This window comes from Muscardinus avellanarius (genome assembly GCF_963383645.1).
Source record: "Muscardinus avellanarius genome assembly, chromosome: 16".
NCBI lineage: Eukaryota > Metazoa > Chordata > Mammalia > Rodentia > Gliridae > Muscardinus > Muscardinus avellanarius.
In genome coordinates, this window is record NC_137802.1 from 73,311,459 (window position 1) to 73,330,373 (window position 18,915).

Sequence of the window (18,915 nt, forward strand, 5' to 3'; positions counted from 1 at the left end):
AGCTGCCACCTGCTACAAGCCCTCCTCTTGGCGGGGGGCCCTCAACTAGAACGCGAGGGGGAGGCAGGCGCAGAGGCAGGGCCTGGGGCCTGCCCTGGAGAGTAGCCTGGGCGGCAGGTATCGTGGCATGAGCCTGGCTCTACCATTTGACCCAGCCTCTAACTCTGAACAAGGCGCCCACCTGCCAGAGCCGCTTTCCTCTTGTCAACAGCACCCCTTCATGGGTTGTCAGGAGATTGTGACAAGGTATGGCCAGCCTGGCGCTGGGTGAGCGCTCAATAGCCCCAAGCCGCCCCAGCCGGATCTGGACTCAGAAGTGCTGCGGTCAATAAACCCAGGGCCCCCACGCTTATCTGGCCACTGGCCCTTGGGCCACAGCTTGAGTTCCTGGGATGTGGCAACTGCTTTCTTACTTCTGGTTCCCCTGACAGCCCTCCAGGTGCCAGCCGCCCTCCTTGTCTCCAGAGAATCACAGGCTGCCTCTCCCCTCCATCCACCCTCTCACCTGAGGGGCCCATCTCCCGGCTCCTCCACACTACAGCTCCAGCCCAGACACCTGCGAAGGCCCCTCTTCCTGCCTCTGCCTGGCCCCAGCCCATCCTCACACACACCTGAATATTTCTGGACCACGCTCAGCTTGCATTATGCCCCTGATGGAAACTTCTTTCCAGGAATGGGGGGGGGGCAAACATCTAACACCCATAGGTCTGTCCCTGGCTCTGTGATGCCCTCTCTGCTTTAGCCAGGCCTCCCTGCTGCTCCGCAGGCAGCCCGCCTGCCCAGCCCAGCACACCTCCACACCTGCTGGTCCCTCTGCCTCCCCATCCCATCTCCACGGCGCCTGCCATGTCCACTCTCCCCGGTGTGACTGAAAGGGCAGCGACTACACCCCAGCACCTGGCCCAGGGAGGGGTGCTGGGACTGGGGGCACAGGTCAGTGTTAAAAGTGAATAGCAGCTCCCTGCTACCAGTCTTGTGGGCCAAGGGCATACAGCCACCATGGGCCATGCCCTCTGTGTCCAGACACCTCCCAGCAGTTTGGGGAGCCAGTCCCCCCTATTCTCTAGAGGCTGCTCGGCCATTCCCCTGGTCAGCGTCCTCAGCTATGCATTTCCGGTTTTGCGGGTGAAATTTAACACCCTCCTTTCCTCCGCACTGGCCGCACCCGGCTGGACCCAGGCGGGCCCGGCAGCTAGCTGGGGGCCCCCATCCACAAGGGCAGCCAGCGAGACTCCAGGATGGTAAACACTGCCTCTCCATGGAAACCTCCAGGCCGGGTGAAGGGAGGCCAACCGCACTCCAGATGAACGGTTCCCCGCAGGACCCGAGGGGGCGCGGGCTGGCGTCCCTCCGGGCCCCGGGGACGCGCCAAGCAGCGCCCATGCGCAGAGCGGAGCCCTCCGCTTCTCCCCGGCAGCTCCAGCCCCCCGGCTCCCCTGGGGCTGGCCGCAGGGGTCCTGGGCCGTCCGATCGGACGTCCCCGGGGGAGGGGGCCGTCCAGAGGCTCCAGCCCGCCTCAGCCGCGGGGGCCTGGACTCACCTGCGCAGACGCCCTCAGCCGCGCGGGCCGTGTACGCCCCTCGCCCACGAGGCCGGCCTGGGCCTGGGCCCCGAGGACTCGGCCGGGCGAGCACCGGGCGCCGCTCGGCCCCCGTCGCTGCCCCGGAGGCGGGTGACAATGAAGCGCGGGGCGGCCGGGCGAGCGGCGGTGGCTAGCAACCAGCTTAGCACCGCCTCCCTGTCCGTCACGCCGGCCCGCCTTCCCTACGCGCGCCGCTTCTGGATTGGCTCTCCGGCCTCCCGCTCCGACCTTCCCTGGAGCTTATTGGCCCGCTCCGTTGTCCTTCGGGAAGTTCAAGCGTGGGAGGAGCCTCAGAGTGCTGTGGACCGCGGCAGCTGCGGGCTGTCGATTGGACGCGGCTAGAAGAGGGCGGAGCTTCTCAGGGGGCAGGTACACCTGTGGGCGGGGCGTGGTGGGCAGGGCTCGGCGGCCCTACGGGGCATGATGGGCGGAGCGAAAAGACCCTACGTGGGGCGGGGCTAAGGCGAAGGGGGCAGGCTGTGGGTGGGGCCAAGGCCGGCGTGGGCGGGGCCGGCGTGCTTTCTGGTCACTCTGTGCGGCGCTGGCGGGCGCGGGTGCTGGTCTGAGAATGCCCACTCGTAGTGCGCTGTCTAGAGCTCCCGCCATCGCCGTGGCGCTCCTCCCTGTGCCCGGGGAGCTGTCGATAACTAGATTGATCAGATGTCCTCTCCAATAGAAAGTTAACACTAAATTAACAGCACATGGTTGGCCTCCCCATACACGGTTTTTCCCCCCTCAAACACACTTTTGTGCGTGTATAGTACTGGGGATTGAACCCAGGGTGTTCAGCCTCTGAGCTACACCCCCAGCCCTATTGTCCTGGAAGTACTGGGATGACAGGTGTGAGCCCACCACACCCAGCTTTTTATTTTGTTTTGTTTGTGTGTGTGTGTGTGTGTGTGGTACTGGAGATTAAACCCAGGGGCATTCTACCTCTTAGCTGCACCTCCAGCCCTAATTGTTTTTTTATATTTATTTATTTATTTATTTATTTATTTATTTATTATTTTTGTGGTACTGGGGTTCCTGGAAGCCCTTTTACCTCCGGGCTACACTCCCAGACCTATTTTATACTCCTTATTTGGAAACAGGGTCTCTTAAGCCAGCGCGACTGGCTTCGAACCTGTGCGATCCTCCTGTCTCTGCCTCCCAAGTGCGGGGATTACTAGTGTGCACCACCACACCCAGCTTATTTTTTATTTTGAAACAGGGTCTCACTAAGTTGTGGAGGGCCTCACTAGATTGCTGAGGCTGGCTGTGAGTTTGCGATCCTCTTGTCTCAGCCTCCCAAGTACTGGGATTATAAAAACGTGCCTGCAACGTTCCAGTTTTTTTTTTTTTTTTTTTTTTCCAGTACTGGAGATGGAAGCCAGGGGCACTCTACCTCCGAGCTACACCCCCAGCCCTATTTTTTATTCTTTATTTTAAAACAGGGTCTCACTACAGCCGGGTGTGGTGGCGCACGCTTGTAATCCCCACACTTGGGAGGCAGAGACAGGAGGATCGCGCAGGTTCGAAGCCAGCTGCACGCGCTGGCTTAGGAGACCCTGTTTCCAAATAAAAATGTAAAAATAGGTCTGGGAGTGTAGCCCGGAGGTAGAAGGGCTTCCAGGAATCCCAGTACACCAACAAAAAACAAACAAACAAAAAACAAACAAACAAAAAAACAGGGTCTCACTGAGTTGCAGAGGGCATCAGTAAGTAGGTGACTTTTTTAAATAAATAAAAATGGTTTGAAGCTCTCAGTGGTGGCCCACACTTGAAATCCCAGCCACTAGGGAAGGTCCAGGCAGGAAGAGCTCACAGTTTGAGGCCTGTATGGGCAACTTAGTCAGATCCTGTCTCATAATGAAAGTTTTTAAAGGGCCAAAGATATAGCTCAGTGATAGACCCCTCCATATTTAGAGAGTAAAAAGATTTGATTTATATATAGAAAACTCATCTTTCTTGGAGGTTCTGGGGATGGAACCCAGGGTTATTCTACCTCCGAGCTACACCCCCTGCCCTATTTGTTATTCTTTATCTTGAAACAGGGTCTCACTAATTTGTGGAGGGTCTCACTCAGTAGCTGAGGCTGGCTGCGAACCGCCATCTTCCAGCCTCCGCCTCCCGAGTGCTGGGATTGGAAGCGTGCGTTGCATGTACAGTAGTCGAGTCACCACCACCACCACAAGCCAGATGCAGAACGTTCCCCCCACTTGCAGGTGACTTGGGGTGCTAGGGCTGGGCTTGGAGTGTCCCCCAGAGGTTCGGTGTTTAAGGCTTGGTGTTAATACAGCAGGTGCAGGGGGGAGGCCCTTGGGAAGTGGTCGGGTCAGGAGGTTAATCCATTGGTAGTGGTAGCTAGACTCCTGGGAGGAGGGGGGCTGTGGGAGTGGGAGGGGCCTAGTTAGAGGAAGTGGGTCACTGGGGTCCGTGGCCCCGCCCCTTATCTCTCCCCCTCCTGGAGCTGAATAGCTTTCCCTGCCACCATGCTGTCCCGCTTACCTTGCATTCAAGCAGTGGAGCCAGCCCACCCTGGACTGAACCCTCTAAACTGTCGCCACAGCTCACTTCTCAGCAGCCACAGACAATTTATTCATGTCCTCCTCTGTAGACTCAGAGTCATAAATGAAAATTAAGGGTTTTTATGGGCAGTTGGGGAGAGAGGCAGAAAGCTTCTCTCCTGCTTCTGCAAGTCTCCTCACAGAAGCCTCTTTTATTGATGAGTTTAAACAAACTCAGGAGACACAGAAAGCAACTTGCAATCTAGAGAAAAGGGCAAGGCTCAGCATGCCTCAAGGACAGACAGCACAAAGGAGGAGTGTCCATCTGGGCTCCTGCTGATATGGGGACCTGAAGACCGCCAGTGCAGGGCTCCTCCTCTCCGGTGTGTTCACTGTATGCTGCTAAGAAGGTCTCACTGACCTCCGAAACTTAACCCTTGTTGGGCTGCAACAAACTGTGAGCCAAAACGAGCCTTCCCTCCTAGCGGTCGTTCTGGGTATTTGTCCTAAGGCCGACCCGGGAGCCCCCCTCAGCCCCAGAGCAGCCAACCTGCCCATCGCCCAGCTCAGTGCGCACAGCCCGCACCCGCAAGTCTCGCTTCTCCCGCTGGCGTTTCGAGGCTCACCCGAGTCCGTGGAGCAGTGTGTGAGCTAATGGCCCTTCACAGTTGTTACCTCGTCTGTCCACTGACAGACCCAGTGATTAACGCAGCTTTGAGCAGTTACGAGGGAAGTGGCTGTGGACATTCACATATGGGCTTTCCTGTGAACGTAGGTTTTCACTTCTCTCGAATATACCTGATAGCCAGGTGTGGTGGCGTACGTTTGTATAATCCCAGCATTTGGGAGGCTGAGACAAGGAGGATTGGGGTTCGAGGGCAGCCTCGGCTACTTAGTGAGCTTAGTGAGGTCCTTTGCAACTCAGTGAGACCCTGTTTCAAAATAAAGAATAAAAAAAAAAGGGCTGGGGTGCAGCTTGGCGGTAGAACGCCCAGTAGAACGCCCCTGGGGTCCATCCCCGGTACCACACACACAAAATATCTGGGAGTGGGGCGGCTGGATCATATGGCATCTCTTTGGCTTCAGAAACTGCTCGGCGATTTTCCAAAGAAGCTGTAACTCCGCCCCCCGCCAGCGCTGCAGGAGCTGGGCTCGCAGTGGTGATGGCTGAGGTTTGTGCAGTCTCACAGCCAGACGCTCGCTGGGTAGCAGCGCCCCAGGGGGCTTCACCTTGCATTTCCCCAGCGACTATGATCTTGAAACGAGACTGGTTTGTTTTCTCTCAGCCCTATCTTGGCCATTCTAATTCTTTTGACTTTTCCTATAATTGTATTCCAGCTTATCACTAGCTGTATATTTGAAAAAATCCAAGTGAAAGATATTGGTGTATGCCTCTACTCCCAGTACTTGGGAGCCTGAGAAAGGATTATTGCAGGCTCAAGGTGATCTCAGCAACATAGCAAGACCCTGTTTCAAAAACAAAAAATGGGCCAGGCACGATCACACACTTATAATCCCAGTACTTGGGAGGCTGAGACAGGAGGATTGCAGGTTCACGGACAGCCTCAGCTACTTAGTGAAGCCCTCTGCAATTTAGTGAAACCCTGTTTCAAAATAAATAAAAAATAGGGTTGAGGGTATAATTTGGAGGTAGAATGCCCCTGGGTTCCATCCCCAGTCACACACACACACACACACACACACACACACACACACACACACAATGAAGCTGGGTTTGCTAGTAATCCCAGTACTTGGGAGGCCGAGACAGGAGGATCAGGTTTGCAGACAGCCTCAGCTACTTAATGAGGTCCTCTGTAACTTAGTGAGACCTTGTTTCAAAACAACAACATAGCCAGCAGTGGTGGCACATGCTTGTCATCCCAACATTCAGGAGGCTGAGACAGGAGGATTGTGGTTCGTGGACAGCCTCAGTTACTTAGTGAGGCCCTCTGCAACTAAGTGAGACCCTGTTTCAAAAACTAAAGAATAAAAAAATAGGGCAGGTGGTGTAGCTCGGAGATCAAATGCTTCTGGGTTCCAGCCCCTGACCCACAAAAAATAAAATAAAATAAAGAATAAATAAAGCTGGGAGCCAGGCGTGGCGGTACACACTTGTAATCCCAGCATTTTGGAGGCTGAGACAGGAGGATTGCACATGTTCGAAGCCAGCCTCAGCTGCTTAGTGAGGCCCTTTGCAACTCAGTGGTGAGACCATTTCAAAATGAAGAATAAGCTGAGAGTGGTGTCGCACACTTGTAATCCCAGCACTTGGGAGGCTGAGACAGGAGGATTGCACGTGTTTGAAACCAGCCTCAGCTACTTAGTGAGGCTCTCAGCAACTTAGTGAGACCCTGTTTCCAAATAAAATGTAAAATAGGTCTGGGAGTGTAGCCCAGAAGTAGAAGGCCCCTGGGTTTCATCCCCAGCACCACACACACACACACACACAAAAAAAAAAAAAAAAAAAAAAAAGAATAAAAAATAGGGTGTGGCTCACAGGTAGAATTTCCCTGGGTTCAATCCCTAGTACCTCCTGCCCCATCACATATCCAGCTGAGGGTTCTGGGACTGTAGCTCAGTGGTAGGCTGCTTGCCTAGCATGCGTGAGGCCCTGGGTTCCATCCCCAGCAGTAGGGGTAGGAGACAGCTGTGATCTGGTGGGATCACCCTAAGTCTGTGGTTCTGTGATCTAACAGGATCACCCTAAATCCATAGGTCTGACTCAGGAAGCTGGACACATAGACTGGTTTAGTCTCCTGTCCCCAGCATAGCTAGGTGACCAATCAAGGGATAGAACATTCTCCTGCCCACAGGTTACTGGCAAGTGTGTGTGGGGGTACTGGGCAGTTCTACCAGACATTTAAGAAAGAAGTAATGCCGGGCGTGGTGGCGCACGCTTGTAATCCCCGCGCTTGGGAGGCAGAGACAGGAGGATCGCGCAGGTTCGAAGCTAGCCCCGCGCGCTGGCTTAGGAGACCCTGTTTCCAAATAAAAATGCAAAAATAGGTCTGGGAGTGTAGCCCGGAGGTAGAAGGGCTTCCAGGAACCCCAGTACCACCAAAACAAACAAAAAAAAAAAAAAAGAAAGAAGTAATAACTGCCTTTTTTTTGTGTGTGTAGTACTGGAGATGGAGCCCAGGGGCATTCTACTTCTGAGCGACACCCCTAGCCCTATTTCTTATTCTTTATTTTGAAACAAGTGTGCACCACCATGCCCGGCTAGCTTGTCCCTACTTTAAAAGAAGTTGGGGGCCAGGCATAGTGGCACACGATTGTAAGCGTGGTGGTACACGCTTGTAATCCCAGCATTCGGGAGGCTGAGACCAGAGGATCGCGGTTCGCGGACAGCCTCAGCTACTCAGTGAGGCCCTCCACAACTTAGTGAGATCCTGTTTCAAAATAAAGAATAAAAAATAGGGCAGGGGGTGTAGCTTGGAGGTAGAATGCCCCTGGGTTCCATCCCCAGACCCGCAAAATAAATAAATAAATAAATAAATAAGACTAAAGAATAGGGCTGGAGCTGGAGCTTGGAGGTAGAATGCCCCTGGGTTCCATCCCCAGTACCACAAAAAAAAAAAAAAGAAAGAAAAGAAAAGAAAAAGACATCCCCTAAGTGTGCCCCTTATTAGTACTATTTTCATTAAAATGCACAGACACACACAAAAAGAAAGGCACACAGGGCCTGGCTTCCTGTAAACAGCGGTGTTTACTCAGGACGTGTGCCCTCCAGCGCTCCCTCGGCTCCACCGGCCTGGAGGAGGCAGTCATGGCGAAGGTGGCAGCCTGAGAGCCCACAGCAGGTGGCGTGTGAACCTGACACTTGAATGGCTGCTGGCCACTCACGAGGCTGCCCTTGTGCACCGAGCCCTCATCAGCACCCGCCCCACAAGGCAGAGGACCGCGCTGTTGTGACCCTCCTGAGGGGACCTGAGACCCAAACCAAAACCAAGACGCAAGCAGCTGCTTCCACCCAGGGGCAAGACAGGGGGTCTGCCGGGCCCAAGGCCAGCCCGTCTGTGGCCCTCTGACAGAGGTGGGCAGGGTGAACAGGACTGAGGTGGCCCCGCAGTCTCTTCTCTGGCCAGCAGCCCTCAGGAAAGGCCGGCCCAGCAGGTGTGCCAGCTAAAGCCGAAAGCCTCCACAGTGGCAGCAGGAACGACTTCGGAGGGCCAGACCCACCCTCGGGTGCCTGCCCCTGGTCCTGGCTGCTCTGCGGCACCCTAAAGTGCAACAAGGCTCCTGTCCTGCCGGCCAGGAGGCCCATGGGGCTCGCCTGGCTTGGCCAGGCAGGGGCTGTGGGCAAACAAGACAGCAGGAGGCCTCGAGGTCCTGGGGCTGTTGGCGGCGGGCGCCAGGCCACGTAGTCAGGCGTTTAGGAATGGGAAAGCTGAGGGTTCGGAGCCTGGTTCTGTGCCTGCCGCCCTCTGGGCTGGAGGCTGGGGGGCCAGGCGGCGGGGGCAGGCCACCAGCTCCATGCCAGCGAATAAGGATCCCCGGGCCCTACCGGGACCCGCCCTGAGGGTGTCGGTGTCTCCTGGGTCCTGCTGAGGCCCTGCACCCTGTTCCCCGGAACTTGCAGCCCTGGACTCCGCCTCGCTGGTGTCCCCAGGGGCTGGGAGGGGGCAGCCACCCGGCAGTGGGGTGAGGGCAGGGCTCCTGGGCAAGACGGGGGAGGAGCTCAGAGGCTGGAGGGAGGCCGGGCCCCCGGCTGGAGGCAAGGGCTCCGTCAGCAGGTCGGAGGGGCCGGTGAGGACAGCTGCAGTACCAGGCTGGGTGCAGGGTCTGGGCATGGGGGGCCTCTGTGCACAGGAGGCTTCGAAGTGCCTCAGGATCTAGAAGAAGACGCAGAGGGCTCCCACACAGCTTGTGATCCAGGCGCAGGCCGCCCCCTGGGTGCCCACCTCAGGCGCCAGCCAGGGAGCAGGGCAGGGCCGGAGCAGACACCAGTGCCATCGGCTGCTGCCCGCCACAAGCCACTGTTACAGGTGGGTACTCCCGTCCTCGCAACCCCGCTGAGGGAGGGGAGGGACCAGTGTGACCCACGGCGCCTGGTCGCCCCGCTGCTGGACAGCGTGGAGCCAGCGCCGCAGGCTACTGGGCACTGTGATGAAGGCCAGTTAGTGAGCGGGAACTGGCGGGCTGAGACGGCCTGGGCTGGGCAGAGGAGCCGCCCCTCAGCAGCCACTGGCAAGGGAAGCCAGGACAGGCGGAGGAGCCTCTGGAGGGACCTGGGCCGCTGGAGCCCCGGAGCCCCTGGGCGGAGATGGCAGCCAGCGGGGAGCCCCCAGGCCGGCCGAGTGCAAGCCCAGACCAGGGAGAGGAGTCAGGCAGGAGGCTGAGGGCTGGGTCCTGGGAGCAGGGAGAGGTGGCCCCGTGCAGGGCCTAGGGGGCCACTGTCAGGGAGGCGCCGCTGCATGGCCCTGTCGCTGCCCACCTTGGTGGCCTTGATGGTCACAGGCCCAGGGCTGTCTGTGCTGAGCTCCTGCAGCCGCTGCCGGGAGAGGAGGAGGACGTGCTCCTGGGGGAGGAGGTCGGCGTAGCCAAGGGAGGCGATGGCACTCAGGGCCCTCTGTGGGGGGTGGGGGCGCGGGAGGTGGGAGGTCAGCACCTCCGCAATGCTCCCTGGACCTGCCCTGTCCCGGAAGGCCTGACACCTGCCGCCCCGGCCCCTCACCATCTGCTCCAGCTCGCCGGCCCCGCCCAGGTGGTCCAGGAGCAGCCGCAGCACGGCCTCGCAGTTGAGGAGTCCACACCTGCGAGGGAGGGGACACCTCGGTGGGGCACTGCGGCCCATGCCCTCCTCCCTCGTGGAGTGGGACGCCGCCTGGCTGGCTGTCGGGGCGGGCGGGCGGCTCACTCTTTGATGAAGTGCTGGGCTTCCTCACGGCTCAGGAAGGCACGTGGCCCCTGTGTCAAGGTCCTCACCAGGCTCAGCTCCTGCTGGTAGTCACTCGGGGCCATGGCCTCGGCCCTGGACAGGGTGCAGCCGGGTCAGGGGGCTCCAGGACCACCCTTGCCCTGAACCCGAGGCTGAGGCCTGGAGGGCGGGCCCTCAGCAAGGTCCCTGGGAGGGCAGGCCACAAGCCCCCAGCCAGCTGCACCCACTCACCCTTCAGCCAGGTCACCTGGCTCCCGGCTGGCCCCTGAGTGGCTGTCACTACCAGACCGGCTGCCTGAGTCTGAGGCCCTGCTCGGGTCACTGTTCTGGGAGGAATTTTGGGAGCTGGGGCTACTGTCCAACTCGTCCCAGCCCCCTCCGGCCTGCCCAGGCTGGTGTCTCATGGCTGGAAAGACAGAGATGACGGCTGAGACCTTCAGGGGCTTCAACTGGCCTCATGCACGCCTCTGCAGGCCCCTGGGCCAGGAGATGCAGAGACTGAGTCCTGAGCTAGGGCGGGACGGCCACCTTGGCAGCAGCTCCAGAAATCTCCAGCGCACGCTGCCGGGCACTCAGCCCCTGCCTGTCACCCTCGCCCCTGGCAGCAGCAAGTGACAGCAAAGAACGACCCGGGGCCCCAGGGCAGGAGCCCTGCCTCCACACCTCGCGCACTCGGAACAGCTCCGGGGTGCAGGTTCCCAGGGGTGAGGTGGCCGTGGCTGACGAAAGGTGTCATGGCAGGCTGGTAGGTATCACCCCGTAGCAGTGACTTCTGGGCACCAGGAGTCTCAGGTCCCAAGCGCACAACATTAGCCACCACCTCTGCGGCCTTCTGGATGGTAGAGAGAAAGGCTTCGCCCGCAGAGCCCACACCTGGCAGAGAAGATGGTGTGAGGTCGGCCTGCCCACCCCACCCTGCATTCTCCAGGATGGAGATGCCAGGCCTCTCCTGCTTAGGGCCGCGGAGCTCAGAAGACACTACAGACGCACACAGAAGCTTTCCGGCAGGACCCCAAGCTGTGGGCTCCCGCGGAACACACCCCAGGCCAAAGCGTCAGCCGAGCCCCAGAGCTGGGACGAGGAGTAACGGAGTCAAGCAGCAACAGCTGGGCTGGCGGACACCAGCCCAGGACAGCGATACAGCCGGGCGCCATGCCGGGCTCCAGCAGACAGGCCTCCCCACCCTGCCCACACGGCGTCCACGTGCTGACCCCCAACCCCGGTATGACCCACCATGCCCACACGGCATCCACGTGCTGACCCCCAGCCCTGGTACAACTCGCAGGGGCGTTGCTCTAAGTTCCTCTGTCACAGGAGGCTGCCCTCGGCTCTCTGGGCGTGGGACTCAGCCCGATCAGCAGGGCCTCCTCTGGCTTACACCCCAGACACGGCAGGGCTCCAGTGGGCCCTCTCCCCTTACCTGCCCGGCTCCGCTCCTTACTGTAGCCGAAACCTTGGAGGGCGCTCTGAGGCCTGGACTGGGAGCCCATGCCTGCAGGAGGACCCTCACATCAGCGCAGGCCCAGGGCATCCTTACCTCCGGCCCTTCCATGCAGAGGAGACCCTCAGGAGGGGAAGCCAGGTACCTGCTGAACCCAGGGTCCTGGGAGGCTGGGAGGGAGGGAGCGGCAATGCTGCGTCCGAGAACAAGGTGCTTCCCAGGTCCTGGAGGGGAGGGCGGGCTCGGTGTCCCCTCAGTATCCGCTCAGGCCTGCAGCTCTGCCCCACCTGTCACCTCTGCCCTGCCCCAGATGCCCTCCCAGGGCTGCCCAGTCAGACACAGGGCAAGGGCAAGGGGTAGAGCCTGGGGTGCTCTGTGGGGGAGTAGCAAGCTTCCCTTGGGGTGATGGCAAGGGGCAGTCTGGGGTCCCATGTGGTGGGGAGTAGCAAGCTCCCCTTGGGGCTATGGACTGACAGCAAGGCCGGAGCCTGGGGTGTCAAGTAGGAGAAACGGCAAGCACCCCATGGGCCTCCTGGCACGAGTCCTGCTGCTCTGTGGGCCCCAAGATTGACCCAGGCCCTGGCTCACCTGGGCAGCTGCCCGCACCTTCTGGTATAAGCTGTTTCCATGAAGAGGATCTGGGGGCCCTGAAAAGGCTACAGGGCAGAGAAGGCATAAAGGGGGCAGACTGAGCCTGGGCCCTGCTGAAACCACCAAGCATGGCTTTTGCTTTGGAAGTCCTGGGGGGTGAACCTGGGGGCATTCAATCACTGAGCTACAACCCAGGCCATTTGCTTTTGTATTTTGAGACAGGATCTTAACACGAGCCAGGGCTGGCCTCACACCCGTGCTCCTCCTGCCTCAGTCTCCTGAGCACTGGGATCACAGGCAAGCTAGAGTATGGTTTCGAAGGCTTCCTCCTCTTAGGCGCATGCACAGCCCATGGGTCATCCCTCTCCCGGGCCCACACCGGCCTCTGCCCCTCCCTGGCTGTGCGCACAGTGGCGCGGTCACGGCCACGGAGGCCGCTGTCTCCCGGCGCCCGCCACCTGAGTCGGTGCACCATCTGCCTAACCGCTTCCGCCACCCAGCTGCGACGCGGGACCTTCAGGGCCCTCCTCTCCTGGGGACTGCATGGTGACGCCAGAGGTCTCCACTCAGCGTGAACGCCCCACGGGGTCCAGCCCTGCTCCTCCCTGGCCTCAGCCTTGGCCAGGCTCCCTCTGCGAAAATGGATCCTGGAAAATCAGTCTTTCTCCTGCCACACTGAATCACTCTCCAGCTCTTCCCGCCTCAGGGCCTTTGTTCATGCTGGACGGCACCATGGCACCCACGTGCCCAGGCAGCCCCATCCTCTCAGGCCGAGCTGCTCCTCGGAGAATCCCTCAGCAGCTACTACAGAACACACTTCCCTGTCACCCCCTGGAAGAGCGGGCCAATCGGTCCCCCAGCCCCCACTTCCCCTCAGCACGTCTGTGCGGGCTCCCCGGACCTGTGGCTTCCTGGATGAAGGCGGAGTTCCGTTTGAGGATGAGCAGGAAGGAGGAGGAGCCGTGGCTGCACAGGTAGAGCAAGATCTTCAGCACCTGGAGAGTCAGCAGGCAGGCACATGGCGCCTGGGCCCGGCGCAGGCTGCTCGGGGCTGCGCGCCTCCCCTCCACACGGGCAGGCCAGGGCCTGGCCCGCGCCCCTCAGGACTCACCTTGAGCTTCACGTGGCCAGAGCTGCTGTCCAGGCGGCTCAGGAGGTATTCCAGAAGGCACTGGCTGCTGCCCAGCGACTCATGCGAGATTTCTGGGGTGTGCTCCGTTAGGGAAGGAGCAAGCTGACAGGGGGCCGCGGCAGGAGGCTCTGGCGAGGAATGAAACCCACCCTCCTACTGCTCCCGGCCCCGGGCCGCGCTCAGTATGGGGCATCTACTGCAGGCCCCGGTGGCAGGGGCATCAGGCTTCCAGTGTCTCCTGGGCTCCATGCCATTGGAACTGCAGCTTTCGGACTCTGCCCACACCTGCTTACTATGATGGAGGAGCTGTGGATGCCCACGGGAAGCAGGAGAAACCCCAGTAACCCCAGGCGCTGCAACGGGGCCCCTGCTGCCTACTCTACCCCTACGCCAGGTGCGCTGAGGAAAGATACTAGCGATCTCTTCAAAGAGGTAGCCCGGACATGGGATGTCATCATCTGAGGTTCCCTTCAGGAGAATTGGGAGCTGAAAGGAAACCAGAAATGTGACAAGTGGCCACCTCACATAGGGTGAGCCACAGCCACTGGAGGTGAGAGAATTAGGCCACACTCTCGACATGATGGTCAGGGAGAAGACGAGACGGGACCAGAATCAACTTCCTGGCCACCGGGGCCTGCGGAAGGGTCTCCTCTGAATGGTTAGGGATGAGTGGTCCCAGGGAGGAGGAAAGGCAATAGGAGTTCTCTCCCAGGGTCTACTGGCCTGTGAGTTGATTTATAGGTACCTCTGCCTACCTACTAATTGACATACAAGAGCAAAAGCTCAGGCCTTCCATGTCAAGGATGTGCACACAGGACAGAACCAGAACTGCTCAGCCTGTCTCTGCAAGCTAGCTTAAGCTGTAGGTTTTATTCATGAATCAGCAATGACATGTTTATTCTGTTACTTTCTGACTTGCAGTCCTAAACAGATACTGTTTACAGGGCTGAAAACTAGGAATACCTGTTCTCACCTTATTCAGTATCTGGATACAATGAAGAGCTTATTTCAAAGGACAAGTATGAGGACCCTGTCAGGGGCCATGAGTTGTGATGCCTAGGCATAAAAATGTGCACCTTGCTGGGCGTGGTGGTGCACACTTGGAATCCCAGTACTTGAGAGTCGGAGACAGAAGGATCACAGGTTCTCAGCTACTTAGTGAGGCCCTCTGCAACTTAGTGAGACCCAGTTTCAAAATAATAGAATAAAATAGGACTGGAGGTGTAGCTCAGAGTAGAATTTCCCTGAGTTCAATCTTCAAAACCAAATAAATAAGGTGCACCTCAAGCATTACAAGTTGCAGCAGGCGCGCGCGCACGCACGCGCACGCACACACACACACACACCACTCATAGCCTCACAGCACTGTCCGTCTACCTCACCTTGCAGGGGACCTGGAGAGAGGGGTCTGCAGGGTACAGGGAGATCTCAGCACACAGGACTTCCTCCAGGCCTCTGCATTGGAGACCTGACCTTCCTCTAGCATGGCTTCTAGCAGTCTTAGACGCCTTCCTGGGACCACCTAGAACCCGCAGGTTCCAGTCTGAGAAAGCTCAGGGCTGTCAAAGGACTTGACAGTTTGCTCCGGCCAACAGCTGGCAACTGGCCCCGGACCACTCTGGGAGCATCTATGAACACAGGCTTCGGCTGCGCCTGTACCCCTTGGAGAAGCCTGAATCTCCTGCACCTGGTGTCTCCAGGACCTGAGGCCTTCCTCCGCAACCTGCCTTGGGGCGCGGCCTGGGGAGTCCAGGGGCCGGAGGTCACCCGGCCGCCCGCAGCCCTCTCATCCTCAGCTATCCGAGCGGGCTCCCACCCTCTTTTGCTGCTGAGGAGTCCGTTCCCACCGCTCGAGTGAGGACCTGGGACGCCCGGGGACCCGCGAGCTGGGCGGGCCTCACTCACCCGGTGCAGGAAACTCAGGCGGTCCCGCAGCGGCGGGGCCGCCGCCATGGTGCAGGTCACCTCCCGGCATGCCCCGCTTCCGCCAGGCCTGAGTCCTCCAATCTCCGTGCGGCTCTGACTCCGCCAGCCAATCGCTTGCGGGGGACGGGCACCAAGGCCGGCTTCATAAACAATTTGAGGCTTAACCAATGCGAAGTCCCGGACTAGAGACAGACAAGAGCAGTAGCCAATTGCAGGGGCTTGAAGCTAGCCGATCCCGGCCAACCAAGAACAGAAAAACATTATGTCCGGAAGCACAGCCCAAAGAAGCGCGGAAACCGGAAGTGGGCGGGCCTAATGTGGCCGCACCCGTGGGTCCCAGAGAGCCGCTCATGTCGGCGAACGGGGCGGTGTGGGCGCGCGTGCGGAGCCGCCTCCGCGCCTTCCCCGAGCGCCTGGCGGCCTGCGGGGCCGAGGTCAGCAGCCGAGGACGGGACGGCTTGCGGGGCGGGACGGGCCGCGCGGGGCGGGGCGGGGCGGGCGGAGGCCGGAGGGCGGCCGGGCCACCGAGAGCTCCCTTTGCAGGCCGCGGCGTACGGCAGGTGCGTGCAGGCCTCCACGGCCCCGGGCGGCCGCCTGAGCAAGGACCTCTGCGCGCGGGAATTCGAGGCGCTGCGGAGCTGTTTCGCCGCTGCGGTAGGTGGGCGCGAGCCCCCAGCCCTGCCCTTCCTCTAGAGTATATCGACCCCCCGCCGCATTTTCTTTTCCGCCGGTTCAGGCCTGGCCTCGGCCCACGCAATAGTCTCCAGGTTTGTAAGTTGAGGACCCGCCAACCTCAGGATCAGTGGTGATAGGGTGGGAGGCCTCACAGAAACTCCCCGTTGGCACAGTCGCCGAGCTGCCCTACCCAGAAGGACCCCAGAGCCACCTGTGTCTTTGCTCCAGAGCCCGCAGCCCCCATGATCCTGGTAACTGCCGGGGGTGGGGGGGGGAGTCCCCTCAGCACGCCTAGCTGCTGTCTTGCCAGGCACCCCGTTTCTCAGAGGAGGAAAGGAGCTCCGTAGGTCACCCTGAGTCTAGAGTCCTCTGATTCTCACTTGAACAGTAGCAGGTTGGGGTGGAAACAGCCAGGTTCTTGGTCTTAGATTGTCTTGCACTGATGACTCCACCATCAGATCCTTTGCTTCTTGGCCTTGGCATTTTCTGGTCCTTGTCTGATCTGGTTCATGTAAAAACAACCGTTTAAAGGGAAAAGGACCTGCAGTGTTGTTTACATGCCTTCAGAAAGGCCCCTGAGAAAGTGGGGTTCATGGGGGCTGGTGGAGCTGACCACCAACACACCAGAACTGTACCAGTGGGGCGCCACCTGCCACGGGGCTTTAGCCACAGGATCTTGGACTGTCATTCTGGGGTTCCCAACGTGTTGGTGTTGCTGGGATCTTTCTTGGGTGCCCCTGGGTGGGTCTACGGTGAGTCATGATGCCATCGAGTGCCCGTTTACTGGAAGCCACTAGTGCAGAAAATTATGCTGAAGAAAAGGTAGTTGGATAAAGAATTCCACAGAATCCCACCAATCCGAAGCAGAACAGGCAGAATACATAGGCTGGCCAGTGCTTGAGCTGATGTGTTTCCAGAAGGCTTGGCGAACTCACGCATTCTTTTGGCTACTGTGGTCCAGCCCTGGTGGCCCGTAGCCTGCCTCCCATCTGGAGCTGGGTCCCTCATCAGCAGTTGTCCTTCTGTTCCTTTCCACTTTTCCTGCCTTTTGGCAGCTTCCCAGCTTCCAGCGGTCCATGAGGGGAAAGATGGCCAAGCAGCCCTTGGCTCTGTGGTTTGTGCTTGGCAGTTACTGCAGCAGGTTTACAAGGGAAATGAAGACTCACACCTGCCTCAGGTAGACCTCTGCTCATATTTCTGTTGCCAGTTTGAAGATAACTGTTAGGTATCTGGCCACCTGAGACCTGCCTCATTCACTCTCCTTTTCCTGGCTCAAAGATTCCCACAGCAGCCCCTGCCTGGCACCTAAAGGAGCCCTCACTTGGCCATAGGAGCCAGTCCCTATCTTTAGATGACTAAGCCCAGGCCGAAGCCCTCATCGACTTTCCACAATGAGGAAACCTGGTGAGCTGTTTGGACCTCTCCTCCCCGAGAACCAAGGCACTTGGGGGCAGTCACGAGGAGCTGTAGAGAAATTCCAGCTTCATCCTGAGAGCTCCGTCATCTGGACAAGTAGCTTCAGCCTCCCTGGACCTCAATGTCTTCCTCCGTGTAAATGGGCTGCCACTGCTGCACCTCTGTGGGCCCTGGGGTCAGGTGTGCGCGGGCCTGAGCGGGCCTGGCGCAGCAGCAAGCTCTAACCAGCTGCGCCCCACACTGCACGCCGCTAGAGCATCATGTAGACCTGGAGCCAGAGTTCGGTCGGGGGACCGCAAGAGCCTAAGTCCCCCATGAAGTATGAATAGCATCTCCTCCTTCAGAAAATTTTAAGATCATTTAGATTAATATGTATAAGCATTATAACTAAAACTGATGGGCAACAGCATGTGAGAGACCGAGTCAGCAACGATCTTTTTCCCCAAGGATAAAGTTTGGGCCAAAGATTAGGTTCAAACTGACCTTAGTTTGGGCCAATATATAAGATTAAGTTCAAGCTGGCCTTGTGATGAGGCAAAGCAGACTTTGTATGATTCATTAAATGTCTAGCACCCTGCCCTGGAGTCTGTTAAAGACTTTCTGTCCTTGAAGTTTCTGCTTGCATGACTGTGGTTTTGTCTACTCTGGCAAGAAAAGAAAGTATAAAGATTGTAACAAATCCTGAATAAAGTGGAGAAGCGCCATCTGGTCTGGTGTGTCAGAGTCTTCTCTCACTCGACCTCGACTCTGCTCTCACCAACACACGACCCCCGACTCCTGCTAGGGCTGGACCCCGGCAGCACGCCAGCTCCTTGGAAGACATTTGACAGAATATGGCATTTAGTATGTTAGATTTTTAACTTCCAAGCCATGTATAACTTGGAAGCCATTCTTACAAAATGCTTTACCTTTCAGGCTGAGAAGACCCTAAAGGGAAACTCCTAGGAGGAACCCTGTGCTCTGGGCCTCATCTGCACCTGATGGCACATCTCGAAAGCTCGCGGGCCGAGAGGCAGTGGGAGCAGCGAGTTCCTGGGCCTCAAACACGTGTTTCTTCTCAGCAGGTGGAACCTTGGGCAGGGCAGGAATTTGTTTTCCAGTGCTGTGTATGTGAGGATCTATGTAAGGGTTACCTTAACATGTAACCAAACAGCAGTAAAGACTTCAGTCCTGCGATTTGGAGTTTACTGTACCCAGAGTGTGTGGACCTTACCTCTCCCAGGGACAGTGGGTCCTGGAATGTTCCCTTCCTCACAGCTGGCAGCTGTGGGCTGTGGAACTCTGCTGTAGGGTTGCCACTTAAGTGTTCTCGTCAGCCGGGCGTGGTGGGCACGCTTGTAATCCCTGCGCTTGGGAGGCGGAGACAGGAGGATCGTGCAGGGTCGAAGTCAGCCACGCTGGCTTAAGAGACCCTGTTTCCAAAATTAAAAAATAGGTCTGGGAGTGTAGCCCAGAGGTAGACGGGTTTCCAGGAACCCCAGTACCACCAAAAAAAAAAAAAAATGTTCTCGTCAGACCTGGGCGTAGTAGCACATGCTTGTAATCCCAGCATTCGGCATTCGGGAGGCTCAGTCTGGAGGATCGCAGTTTGTGGACAGCCTCAGCTACATAGTGTGGCCCTCCGCAACTTAGTGAAACCCTTTTTCAAAATAAAGAATAAAAAATAGGGCAGGTGTGGCTCAGAGGTCGAATGCCCCTGGGTTCCATCCCCAGACCCGCAAAAAAAAAAAAGAAAAATTCTCGTCATAGTAATCCCAGTACTTGGGAGGGTGAGACAGAAGGATT

General features: G+C 58.3%; 2 protein-coding genes across 2 annotated transcripts; one reads left to right on the plus strand and one right to left on the minus strand.

Annotated features, from left to right (window-relative positions):
• Positions 1 to 4,549: 4,549 nt before the first annotated feature.
• Positions 4,550 to 15,066, minus strand: TEPSIN (TEPSIN adaptor related protein complex 4 accessory protein; the record flags this gene model as incomplete). Its single annotated transcript, XM_080714159.1, has 16 exons — positions 4,550 to 4,689; positions 7,782 to 7,988; positions 8,251 to 8,364; positions 8,576 to 8,903; positions 9,506 to 9,640; positions 9,746 to 9,824; positions 9,929 to 10,042; positions 10,181 to 10,355; positions 10,613 to 10,822; positions 11,370 to 11,441; positions 11,536 to 11,614; positions 11,979 to 12,046; positions 12,883 to 12,976; positions 13,093 to 13,184; positions 13,527 to 13,599; positions 15,019 to 15,066. The coding sequence occupies 16 exons, from the start codon at positions 15,064 to 15,066 to the stop codon at positions 4,550 to 4,552; spliced, it is 2,028 nt and encodes a 675-aa protein (XP_080570285.1).
• A 323-nt stretch (positions 15,067 to 15,389) lies between these two features.
• On the plus strand, positions 15,390 to 18,075 carry NDUFAF8 (NADH:ubiquinone oxidoreductase complex assembly factor 8; the record flags this gene model as incomplete). The annotated part of the gene is made up of 3 exons (XM_080712742.1): positions 15,390 to 15,473; positions 15,583 to 15,693; positions 18,046 to 18,075. 3 exons carry the CDS (start codon positions 15,390 to 15,392, stop codon positions 18,073 to 18,075), a joined length of 225 nt encoding a protein of 74 aa, XP_080568868.1.
• Positions 18,076 to 18,915: the final 840 nt, after the last annotated feature.